Consider the following 12,409-nt stretch of genomic DNA (forward strand, 5'->3'; position numbering starts at 1 on the left):
CCACACGGGAGCACTTAGGAAAGCCACCATTTTGCAAACTGCTCAAAAGAGAAATGACACTTAATGGTTCAAAATAGAACCAAGGGGCTGTTTAAGTGTAGAGTCCCCCCACTTATTCACGAGGCATACATTCCAAGACCTCCAGTGGACCTCTGAAACCTCAGATAAGGGGGGTTTCTGTAATACTAATAAAACACTGTTTTTATGCAATTCACATTCCCTGCGGGGCCCACTGCTCAGAGCAGGGCACGGTCAGGCTCAGACCCACGGTCCCACACGGTCAATGCACCCGGGTCTGAACGCAAACAGACCTGGCCACTGGAAACATCGTGAACAAAAAGAAAAAGTGCGCCTTTGGCAATCTTTGAAATCACTTTCCCAGGTCAAAATATCAAGACCCAGCTCCTGAACAAACATACCTCTGACCCTGCCTCCTAGATGTGGAATCTTCCGTCCACCCACGTCTGCTGGCCAAGCCCTCTGGCACTGAAGAAACAGATGTGAGGGGCAGGAAAGCCATCTTGGCAATTGCCTTGGCAATTCTTGTGCAAATTCCCTGCTGTTTGCTTTAAAATGAAAATGCAGTGACTACTTGCTTAGCTTCCATCACCACCCGCAGAGGAAGAGGGTCTGGAAGGAGGGCGGCTAGGGCCCTTCTCACTGCCACACACCCTGACCCTCCCCCACCTGGGCCAGGGTGACAGCGTGGATTCACCTGGAGGTGGGCAGCAAAAGGAAGTCTGCTCCCTCAGGGCCCTTCCACAGCATCTGCCAGGAACACTCAGGGCAGGAGAGAAGGGGAGGTGGGCCGGGGAGGCCAAGGTAAGAGAAAGACCCCCTGGCCTCGGGTGCTGACCATCTACTGCAGGAGTCAGCCAACTACCACCAGGAACCTGTGCATTGATAAAGTTTTATTGGAACACAGCCAGTTCACTCGTTTCCTACCTCTGAGGGCCACTCTTGTGTTAGACTAGTGGTGACAGAGACCAAGTGGCCTGCAAAGCCCAGAACATTCACGATCCAGCCTGTTACAGACCTCTGGTCCAGGAGACAGAACCCAGTTCCAGCAGAGCAAAGGGAAGGAACCCGCCGCGAGCATGGAGGATGCGATTGCTGAGCATGTGGGAAGGGAGTCGGGGTCCACGTGGAGCCAGGCAGGGGTCCCTACCACCCACACGCTCCGGACAACAAGCCCTCCCCTCCTCTTCCCAGCTGGTCAGGGGAGGTGCCTCTTCTGTCCTTACATTTTTAAATGTAAAACCTCACTTGCCTTTTCACTCTGCTCCAGGACAGATACATACCGCTTCTGGGAAGGCTGCATCAAAGTTGAAACTTTATCGTCATAAAACTTCTTCATTGCAAATCTGTCGAGGGCCTGGTCAGCGCTGGGGAAGCAGAAAAAGAGAGAGAGAGCATTAACTCTGTGGCTGCCATGGCAAGCTGGGGGACAGGGGACAGGTCCTGTGGCTGTGCTGAGCCATGGCAACCAGAAGAGCGTTACTGTTTGCTTCTGCCACGTACATCCACTTTAGCCTCTCTCCTTGGACCCCAAACCCCCCACAGGAATATGCTCAGGCCGGAGTGGAAGCCAGGGCTTCAGGGTCTGAAATCTCATGGGAAACCCCTGCCCCAGGGTGTGGCACTTGGCTGCGCCCCACCCACCACTCTCAGGAGAGTCGCCCAGCAGCCATTTCTCACCGGTGGCACAGGCCTGGCATCCTAACTGTCCCATTACCATACTGGCTCCAAACAAAGGAGGCAGGTTTCAGTGGGCTGTGCCGAGGGCAGCCGGCAGACCCAAGTGTCAGGTCAGGAGGGTCCTGGGCCATGCCTGGAGCACTGCAGTTCCTGGACATCTCATCAAGCCCAAGAAGTGAGTCTGGGACCCACAGGGGATGGCCTGAGGGCCACATCAGGGAGTCCTGTCTATCCACAGGCTTCAGAGGGGTCAGAACACTGTGGCCCGGAGGAAGTGCACAGCTATCCGAGGCCTCAGGGCTGCAGAGTCACGTGTGTGAAGTGACTCTCCAACAACCTGTGGGCCTCTAAACCCCAGCTCCACAATGCCCCCAAGTGCACCCAGCAGCGTCTTCAGGAAACCCCACAATGGGGCATCCATGGGCTTTCCTGATCTGACTCCACATAAATCGTGGAACTTGACACTAGTAAGTCCACACTAAGACTTGTCTGAGCCAAAAGCTTCCTTGAAAAATCTGATCTAAGTGTGGGCCCTCTCCTTAGAATGTGTATGTGTCCCTGCAGAAAAAGGACAGACACAGGACCTAGAAGAGAACATGCAGAGAGAGGCAGAAGGACAAAGGCAAGCACTCAACATGAAATTTAGCGTGACCTGACTTTCACCACACGCTATAAGATGGATAACTCACAGCTTGCACTTGTCTGAATAAGGGGCTGGGCTGGTGGGGCTGTCACAACAGAAGGGTCCACTTAAACACGGAGTATTTCACACATTGAATGCATTTGTTTTTTAACTAGAAAAGTATAGTTACATATCCACCATTCACTGTTAAGCATTCCTCTTTCTGGAATTCACTTGTGTCATTAAACGCTGATAATGCATTTTGGCCGATGTTGATGTGCAGTGTTAATCTTGTTATTAGTAATAATAACATTAGCACTGATTCTGCCTTCTTGAACTCTTACTTTTATGGCTGGTACAAGAATTTTCTTCCTACTTTGCAACTTGAAGTTTGCGTTTTGATTTGGAGCACAGTTTGTGACGAAGGCCTTAAAAATGTGTGCTCCCTGTGATTAGTCTACTTCTGAGAACAACATCTAAGGGGCAGATAGCAGAAATGATCAAAAACGCATATGTGAGAATCTGTTATCACGGCATGCTTTCAAGTGGAGAATCATTTGAAGCTGATTTTAGCTAGGCAAAATCAGCAAATGCTCAATTATGTAATATTCTATTTGTCAAATGAAGAACCATGCAGTCACTTACATGATGTCAGGGAAGACATTTAGGAAAGGGTGCTAATTTAGAAAAGCAGGTTACAAAAGTGTCGTGGTGTCACTCCATTTTATTGAAAAGTACTTAATACTGTTACTCCTGTGAGTGTGGCAGCTGATACCTGAGTACTGGTGCTGTTCCAAGTGCCTTATGTACAATAACACACTGAATTGTCATAAAACCCCACGAGGCACAACCATCACTCCCATGTCCCAGGTGAGGACCCCGAGGCCTAGAGAGATTCGTGTAAATCACCCGACGCGTGCAGCTGAGATATGCGTTGACTATTCGGAAAAAGGAGGGCTTTTAGAAACAGTGTCAGTGATGCGCTTTAAGTGAATGAACCTCTTAGTCTCTGCACTTTCTACAAGTGCCAGGACTGCGCACAGCACATGGAACTTGGGACCCAGACAGAGCTGCGCTGCTGCGGGCAGACACGTGAGGGCGGGTTCTGTCCAGAATCCGCCAGGCAAAGTCTGGTCTCTCACCAATGCCTTTGGCTCCGTTGAGGGATTCAATGTGACCAGGAATCTCAACTCGTCTGGCACATACACAAACGATCATTATCACCAAGAAGGGATATGATTTTCACTGGGGGGTTGGGTTTCCTCCCTGGCAGGCACGAGCTCCCCAATTTGTTTCCAGAGAAAACATTCGGAAAGTCAAATTTCATCCCTTACTGCTAGAAAGGAAAGGGTTTATTGGCTAATATGAATAGGCTTATATTTCCCCAGAATGGAGTAGTTCATTCTTCACAAAGTGGCCATTGAAAAGAGAGGGCAATGCAGATGCAAAACCCATAAAGAGTGATATTTTTGAACTGGATTTCAGTGTGAGCGGAGATGTGTGCTCTGGGAAGTATATCTGGGCACACTTCGCGCTGCCCCAGAGCCAGGAGGGCTGGCTCACGCCCAGTGCCTCGCTGGCCTCGCTGTGCCCGTCGCGCCTGGCTGATAGGACTGGCCTCCTGCTAGCAGCACCCACACCCCCACTGTGGCAGCTCCCAAGTCCCCCAATTACTCTTCCACCTCCTGAGAACTGGACCAGACCTGGCTCCCCACGGGGCTCGCCTGCTGTGAGACCATGAGCAAGCTGCCTAACTCTGCCGAGCCTCAGTTTCCTCATCTGTAAAGTGGGAGTGATGATAGTTGCCTCCTGGGTTACTTAGGAGGATGGAGGGAGAAAACGGAAATATGCAAAGTGCTTCCCAGAGGCCCAGTGAATGCAGAACGCAGCAGCCGTGGCCATTACTATTTACAGGGTGTGAGGTATTCAACGAGACAGCCCTGCTCATGATTTTAACAACAGTAACGTTTATCCCTATTGTTTTTCTTGGAGAACGGCAGTGTGCTCACTTTATTTTCGATGTGTGCATGGAAGTCTTCAGCATGAATCATACATAGCCGCACACCTAGGAAGATGTCCTTCTCATGAGGGTAAACCCTTAGCTGGAGCTAGGTTTCTAGGCACCAGGGGCACGAGGGCACGGGTCAGCCAAGCCGCGGCCTCCACGCCAGCCCCCAGGCTCCAGCGTCCCCCTCGCCCAGTCTCGGAGCTTCCCAATGCCACAGCAGCACGGATGCTTCCCTCCTACCTGGCCGAGACGTTGGTGAAATGCATGTAGGATGAAATGACCACTCCGATGCGTCCCTTTCCACCCTGCAGGAGACAAAAAGAGGAACTGATTTTCTCTCGAATCCCATGGCAGAGATGTAATTAGAACAGGAAAACATTCATTCATTCAGAGGATGCCAAGGAGCCTGTGTTGGAGGGGAAGCCAGCGTCCCCACGTCCTGTCCCTGTTCCGGGGGACGGCAGCACCCTGTCGCAGGGACTGCACACACCGGGTGCCCACGGCGGGAGCAGTGCTGCCTGGGGCATCCGTGGACTCCCCTGAGGGCAGCTCTGCACAGAGGCAGCCAGTCAATTCACCATTTCCCAATGAGGTCGGAAGAAACTACGCCAGGGTGGGAGCAATTAGCATGACTTAATGACCCAGATGACAGAGACTGAACACCTCCACAGGCTTGTGGCTCTGAGGGCTGCACACAGCCCAAAGTCCAGAGCTGCAGGACAGCAGATTCCAGCGTGCTGGCAGCATTGCAATGTTGCTGGCACCCCCAACCAGCCCTGCCTGGTCACACCCAGGGGACCACTGTCCAGCAGCATTATGGAAAATGCGGTGCTCAATCTGTAATCATAGACACACACAGCCCAGACCGGGCCACCCAGCCGGAACCACGAGCCAACAGTACCAACAAGAGAAGGAGCCTGAAGCACCACAGCTACATGACAGGCTGCCCTCACCCAGAACAGCGGTCAGCAAACCTTCTAGAACATACTGCCATGACCTAGAACAGTGGTCAGCAAACCACAGTCGATGAGCCACTTCTGCATTCTGCCTGCATCCCTACAACCTGTAAGTTAGAGTTACTATGATGTTTTTAAACAGTTGAAGAAAAATTAAAGCATAATATTCCATGGCACATGAAAATCATATGAAGTTCAAATTTCAGTGTCCCTACATAAAGTTAAACTGGACCAGGGCCACATCCACCTGTTTAGGTACGTCAGGGGCTATTTCCACTTGGCAACGGCAAGTTACGGCAAGATGGTAGGGCCCTCAAAGCCTAGAGTGCTTACTGCCCAGGTCTTTCAAGAAAACTTAGCAACCTTGTTATAAAATTACAAAAGGCCAGCAACATAAAGACCCCTAAGTCTATTCTCAAAAAGGGACGACTGAGGAAATTCAAGTCAAAGTTCTGAAAGACCCACAATCACGTATAAATGTCACCTAGAGGCACCCTTCTCTCCGTCCTGTGAGGTCCTATGTGTGCTTGCAGATACTCAGTGCAGGCAGCTACTGGTACGTTTCTTGCATAAATCCACCTAAGTGAACACCGCTGCCAAATCGGGCACACATGGTGGTGCTCACCACTGCCGTCTCCCAGCAGTTGCTCATTTATGGCTATGAAGTCTTACAGTGTAAGCCACATTTTTTAGGACTTGAAGTTTTCATCTGATCTTAAATAACTCAGAATCGCTGACTGCACAATTTGCTGTGGGCGTCTTTCACCACCCACTCAAAAACAAACGGTGTGGAGGATGAAACCTTCCAGGAGGACCGTAGGCTATTTCTGCTCAATCAGTAACCAGTGGGTGGATGGTTAAGAGGGGAGATTGAGGCAAACCCACACAAATACCACCCTTTGCATCAAACAGGAGAGCAGGGACATCGCAGTCTGGCACTGGGTCTGCCCTCCAGGCCAAGACAGGCCAGCAATGTCAGTCATTTCTGGCATGTCAGGAAGGAAGTGCACATTCTGCAGAGCTCGCAGGTTCTGGCAACTGTCAGCAATCTCGCCCCTGCAGCATTTTCAGTGACCTTCTCTTCTTTTTTTTAGATTTTATTTTTTTCCTTTTTCTCACCAAAACCCCCCGGTACATAGTTGTATATTCTTCGTTGAGGGTCCTCCTAGTTGTGGCATGTGGGACACTGCCTCAGCGTGGTTTGATGGGCAGTGCCGTGTCCGCACCCAGGATTCGAACCAACGAAACACTGGGCCGCCTGCAACAGAGCGCGGGAACTTAACCACTCGGCCACGGGGCCAGCCCCTGAATGACCTTCTCTTAATGTCGACATCAAGTTCAAATTAAAAGAGTGCTTTTCTCTTAGGGCATGTTTTCTAGAACGTCTTGGAAATGGTTCACGTGTCACTAGAATAGTGCAGGAGATGAGCAAATCCTTTTTTGAGAAGTTTCAACATGTTCCTAGTTAATCCCACCAACAAGACTCATCCTGAGAGCCAGGTGTGGCTCAGGAATAGCACGCGTTCTGGAGATCTCTACACAGGAAGCTCGTCACTTGTGACCCAGATGTTGTAAATAATATTATAATTCAGTTCATTACAAAATTGAAGTGAACAACCCAAATGGAATAAATGGTGACGGGGTGCTTCTCAAGGTCCAGAGTGTGCCAGAATCCTCTGGAGACACTGCTGGCAGCAGGGCTGGGTGGGCCAGGCCTGCGTTTCTCATAGGGTCGGGCTCTGCTGCTGCTCTGGGACCCCTGGGCTACAGAATGTGGCTCGGAAAGGCTTGGGAAGTGATGCTAGGCAGCAATGACCCATCAGGATCATCTTCACTGCATCTAAATCATCAGGCCGCGCCTGATGGAAAACACAATAATTGGGGAAAAAAAACAAAACCTTCTCTTCTTATTTTTTTAAGTTTGCACCAAAGCACAAATTTAAGAAGAAGCTCCTTAATATAACTCAATCTTTGAAAAAGCCCAGGTTAACTTAAAAAATTTGATAAGAAAATTGATGGGAGTACCTGCTGTTTGTGGGAGAATGTAATCAAGTCAGATGTGAGAAAAGAGAAACAGAGAGAAGCGAATGGCATTCGTGCACCGGAGGCGTGTTCCTCCACACCGAGCGCCCATCAAATGCATGAGTGCAGAAGCTTTAGTCAGCGTCAGGAGCTGGCTTACATCCATCATTATACAAGCAGCTCTTGGTGCTCTTATAGGAAAGTAATATAGAAAGTCTGATATAAACCAAAGGAAGGTTCTTTTAAACTAAGTGCCATAATACAAAGGATTTTTGTGTGGCTTCTGCGTGTGAAAGAAGAAACACTTCAAGGAGGAAGTGTCAATATTTTTGAGATGCTTTGATGGTCATAAGAACGGAGTGTACAATGCACAAAGTAGGGCGCAGCCCCTTCCTTCTGGGACCAAGACCCGCCCACAGCACCTTCCCTTCCCACAGTGTTCCTCCCACATGCTGCACCTGCTCAAGGCGTGTCTGGGGAAATCCCTGTCCTCGGGTACTACAAGTGTCTTACCGAGGGGTAAGCCCACATGCTTTACCCCTCAGTCAGTTTGCCTCCTGTTCACTCCCCTTCAGCACCAATCAGGTTTGAGGAATCAGAGATAGTACAGGAAGAGCCTATGAACAATCCAGAGACGTTGAGAAACAGGAGATGTCAGAGGAAGTGTCCCAGGGGGTTGGAGGAGGATACAAAGCAGGTTAAGGGCAGCCAGGACAATGCCCAGCCGACAAGTGTGCCTGGGCAGCCAGGACGATGCGCCACCGTTTCCAAAGCTAGCCCACAGCCACCCCGGGAGGGTGGACATGTCACGTCCCCATTGGGCGGTGGGCATGGAAAGGACCATCTGCCTGCTGCCTCAGCATCCTGCCCCCAATCTCAAGTCAATCAATAACCATGACTCAGCAGCACCGGAAGTCCAAGGCCGTGTATTGTAACCATGCTCTTCTCTTTTTAAAAGAGGACTTTCCCTGAAAAATCAAAATGCATGAAAATGAAAGAATTCACTCTTATTGGTATCCTTCATTCATTTCAAAATGTCCAGCTACGCATTCAGGGACTTCAATCCTATAAACTCTGAAGCCAAACTCTGGGAGGTGGGATGACTCTTGTTTTTAAGGTCAAGTATGAAAACCTAACCACAAATGCCTACAGAGCTGGAAGTTGGAGTGAAAAGGTGGTCCCACTGGACCCCTGAGCGTGGAGGCGGGGCTCACCCTGCAGTGGATGACGACCACGTGCTGGGGGTCGCTGTTCAGCCAGGACTCCTGGGCCTTGCAGATGGTGCACACCTTATCCAGGGGTGGCGCATGCAGCTCTGGCCAGCCCACGTCCAGAATCTGCAACGAGAGAGAGAAGGGGCTTCCTGGTATCATCTCTGGAGGGCCTCTGAGGCCTTCTCACGATGGCTCTTCTCATTTACCAAAATATTTCATTCGAGAGTAAAGAAAGACACTGCGTGTTCCTTTTCCAAAACTTCATGGGAACTGCGGCCAGGCTCCTTCACTGGAAAGAAAACTATGAAGGATTATGTTGCCCCCTTGAGACTTCTGTCCCTGGGTCTTATCTGCTCTTCTGCAGCTGGAATGACAATTCCAGAAGGGCTTTCAGGAGCCGCTAATGGTGCAAGGCTCCCAGGGAGGGGCCAAGGCCTGGCAAGATCTGAAATAGGAGTTCTTGGCCCAAGCTCCTGCCAAAATTCCTCCATTCAGACTAAAATCGCAGTTTGGGAAAATGCAGCGAGCTGTTCCCCCACGCATGGTGCAGACAAAGTCTCAGAGAGAGGCCGATTGTGCAAGCTTGGGAGAAACACACTCCTCAAAGGACAGGGACCTGCCCCCCAGGGAGGAAGCGCCTTCAAACCTTGCTCACAACTGGGAACAGGAACAAAGAAAGTCTTGATCACATGAGAAGAAGCACAGTGGGTCTGTGTACAAAAATCAGCAACTCTAAGCAACTTGACGCACACCCCCAGTCTAACACCTACAGTGGCAGACGTTTTAAGTGGGGAGAGAAGGCAGAGATTAATAGAAAAGCAATGCAAATAGTGTAAAAGGATGGAAAAACTCAGAAAACTGCCAGGAAGCAGAAAAGGTCACACCCTCTCACCTCTGAGAGATGAGGCAATAACATTCTGACGAATCCTTTAGACTCTCTATGTACATTTAGCAGAGTTGAGACGCTAGTATACATAAATTCTATACTCTGCTTTTGTTAAAACAGGCAATTCATCAAGTTACTATTTTTTTTACTCTAATGGCTGCAAAATATTCCAACATATGGAATATATATAGCACATATGCCATAACTTACATTTACGCAATCTTAAAAATTTCCCGCTAAATCTTTACTAGTGAAAAGAATAATGGATGGAGGACGACAATTGTACAGAGGCGACAGGAGGGAGATCCCCGGGGTGGAAACGCTCTGTCTTTGAGGGTGGTGGTAGTGACAAAAACCTACATGGTACGAGATGCCACAGAACCACACACACACACGCAGCTGCATGTACACCCAGTGGAAGTTGAACGCGGTCTGTGGACTGAACCAAGGTCAACTTCCTGGCACTAATATTTTACTATTAATTATGCAAGATGTACCATTAAGGGAGACTGGGTCAGGGGCACATCGGATCTCTGTGTACTATTTTTGTAACTTCCTGTGAAATTATGATTATTTCAGACTAACAGAAAATGAATTTAAAAAAATAACCCATGGATATGAACAGTTCCTAATACCTCTCATCAAGGCACACTCCACAAAGACTCGCAACACACTCTTGCTGGTGAGCTGGAGAAGCCTCACCGCCAGTCTATGTAACTCAGAACATCAAGGCCCAAGGTCCGTACCTTTGGGTTAAGCTTTGTGAGGTCATATCTCTTTTCCGAAAGGTTCAATACCTACAAAGGGCAAATAAAAAGCTGTTAGACAAGTCAACGTCCTCAGAGATCAAAGAGAAAACACAAGTGCATTTTCATACACCATTTGCCTTTGAGGTATCAAGGACTATAAAAGGCTAAAATGTATAGACAGATAATTGTCATGGAATAAAAAACAAACAAAATAAAACAAATACATAAGGATGGCATATGGAATCCTACGGGATTGGCCTTGCCCCCAGAAAGCACGGGCTTCCTGGGGAGAGGGGACACAGCAAGGAGGCCGTCCCTGCCTCGGTGTGTGGCCAGCCTGGCCTGCGAGGAGCTGAGGCCCTGACATTCAGAACCAGCCCAGAGCCACACACCGCTCAGGGACAAGCAGGGCTCAGGCAGGACCTGAGCACACTTAGTAAAGAAAAAGGAAGGACAACGTCAGAGCAGCAAGGGGCCTGAGAAATTAACACACGTCCCTCTCACTTCAGAGACTGGACACTGAGGAGAGCTGAGGGGAGAGTTTGTCCAGGTGGCACAGCACCTCCCAGCTTACAAGTGGGGGGCCGCCTTTGCCCTGATTGGATCCCAGTTCCTTCAGCCGGACACAGGCTGCCTCCTGGACCCCTGAAACACGGGCCCGGCCCACTTCAGAATTACCAGGCCCGTGGCCCACCTTCCACAGCGGCCCAGGCCCCTCTGGCCTGATGAGACTCGCCCCCTGTACGCCTCAGTCAGTGGTCTGGGGGTTCGTTGTCTCCACCTTCGATGGTCAGAGGACGAAATTCAGATATGTGTGGGGAAGGGAGAGGTGTCCACCAAGGGCTCTTAACTCAGGAACTGTACAAGACACCCACGGGCGTCTTTCTTCCGAGTTTTCAAAAAGGCCCTCCTCCCAAAACCAGGCGGAGACCCCCGGCCCAGCCACTCTGCAGGGGGCTCTGCCCCGATGAGGGCCCCCCGGTGTGAAGGCAGGAACTGCCCAGACCCCAGCCCCAGGCGACAGTCTCACCAGCTCGCTGGGGACAGGGAGCAGGGGAGGCGGCAGGGAACGTGGAGTGGAACTCAGCGTGTGCCGACTGCCAGGGTGAGGGGTCAGGAGGGAGACCAGGCTCTGGCGGGCAGACCCCTCTACGAGACAGGCAGAAGTCCTGGAGACGCAGAGCCCCGAGGACACAGGCAGACGACCTGGGGGGCTTCCACGCCGCTTTCCCTGCCGGTAAGCAGGCCGTGGCAAGGGACCGGTGGCGGGGGACAGCAGCAGGTCCTCGGGAGCAGGCGGAGCCTCCTGGGCTCCTGCACTGGCCGCTCTGGAGGAGAGCATTTGGGGCAGAGGCTGCAGGAAGTCAGCCATCAGTGGGGCCACCTGCCGCCAGCCCCTTTGTCATGGGAGGGGGCTGATAAGGAGGACAATAACGGCCTTGTCGCTGAGGGTAAAGATTAGCTGCTTTGATGGAGATAAGGAGGCCGCCCAGGGCCGGGCTGGGAGGTGCGAGGGGGCTGTAACCTAAGTCACTGGCCAGCGCCCACGGGCAGATGGAGCAGCCTGTGGGACGGGCTGGCACGATGGGAACACATGGAACCAGGGACGCAGGAGGGAAGCAGGGAAAGGCTGGTCTACGCTTTTCCACAGGCCAGACGTGGGCTCCATCCTCCAACTTCACACATGTGTTTTGAAAATGCAGCCATCCACTGTCTCCAGGGCAGACACTGGCTTCTGGAACACCCACCCCTTGTCCTCCGGATCTATCTCAGGACAAGGGAGAGAACGTGCTTTTTGATAGCAGGGACACCTGTCCCCATTGGGGGAGGCTGGCTGGCCCTGTCCTGAGGGCAGGGAAAGTCAATCACATGGATAAGGCCTGTCCACCCTCAGAGGGCACGGGGGCCACAGCCTGCAGCCAAGGCTATTGTATTCTGGCTGCTCCCTGTGGGGACTCCTGGCTCTCCACAGCACTGGCAGGGCAGCACAGCCAGGACCAAAGCCACTGCGCTGTGTGAGCCCATCCTCCCCCTTGTAAACCAGGATCCCAAAGTACCTGACCTAGAGGGACAGACTGCACCCCACCCTGCAGGCCATGACCGTCCCCAGGACACGCGGGTGCCTTCTTCCAATTTCAGCAAACTCAGTGCATTCTCGCTATACCCATGCTCAGTGTCCCTCACTGCTCTCATGCTCACTGTCCCCTACTGTCCTCATGCTCAGTGTCCCTCACTGCCCTCATGCTCAGTGTCC

General features: G+C 51.3%; 1 protein-coding gene across 10 annotated transcripts in view; it reads right to left on the minus strand.

The window, feature by feature from the left end:
- Nucleotides 1-12,409, minus strand: part of TNS3 (tensin 3) — a 259,293-nt gene that overhangs the window by 129,324 nt on the left and 117,560 nt on the right. For all 10 annotated transcript variants that reach the window (XM_046669114.1, XM_046669123.1, XM_046669116.1 and 7 more), the window contains 4 exons: nt 10,153-10,203; nt 8,521-8,643; nt 4,569-4,633; nt 1,302-1,385 (listed from right to left, as the gene is read on the minus strand). In XM_046669114.1, the coding sequence (XP_046525070.1) occupies nt 1,302-1,385; nt 4,569-4,633; nt 8,521-8,643; nt 10,153-10,203 (323 nt within the window). The remainder of the gene's footprint in view (nt 1-1,301; nt 1,386-4,568; nt 4,634-8,520; nt 8,644-10,152; nt 10,204-12,409) is intronic.

Source organism: Equus quagga, chromosome 8, assembly GCF_021613505.1.
Source record: "Equus quagga isolate Etosha38 chromosome 8, UCLA_HA_Equagga_1.0, whole genome shotgun sequence".
Taxonomy (NCBI): domain Eukaryota; kingdom Metazoa; phylum Chordata; class Mammalia; order Perissodactyla; family Equidae; genus Equus; species Equus quagga.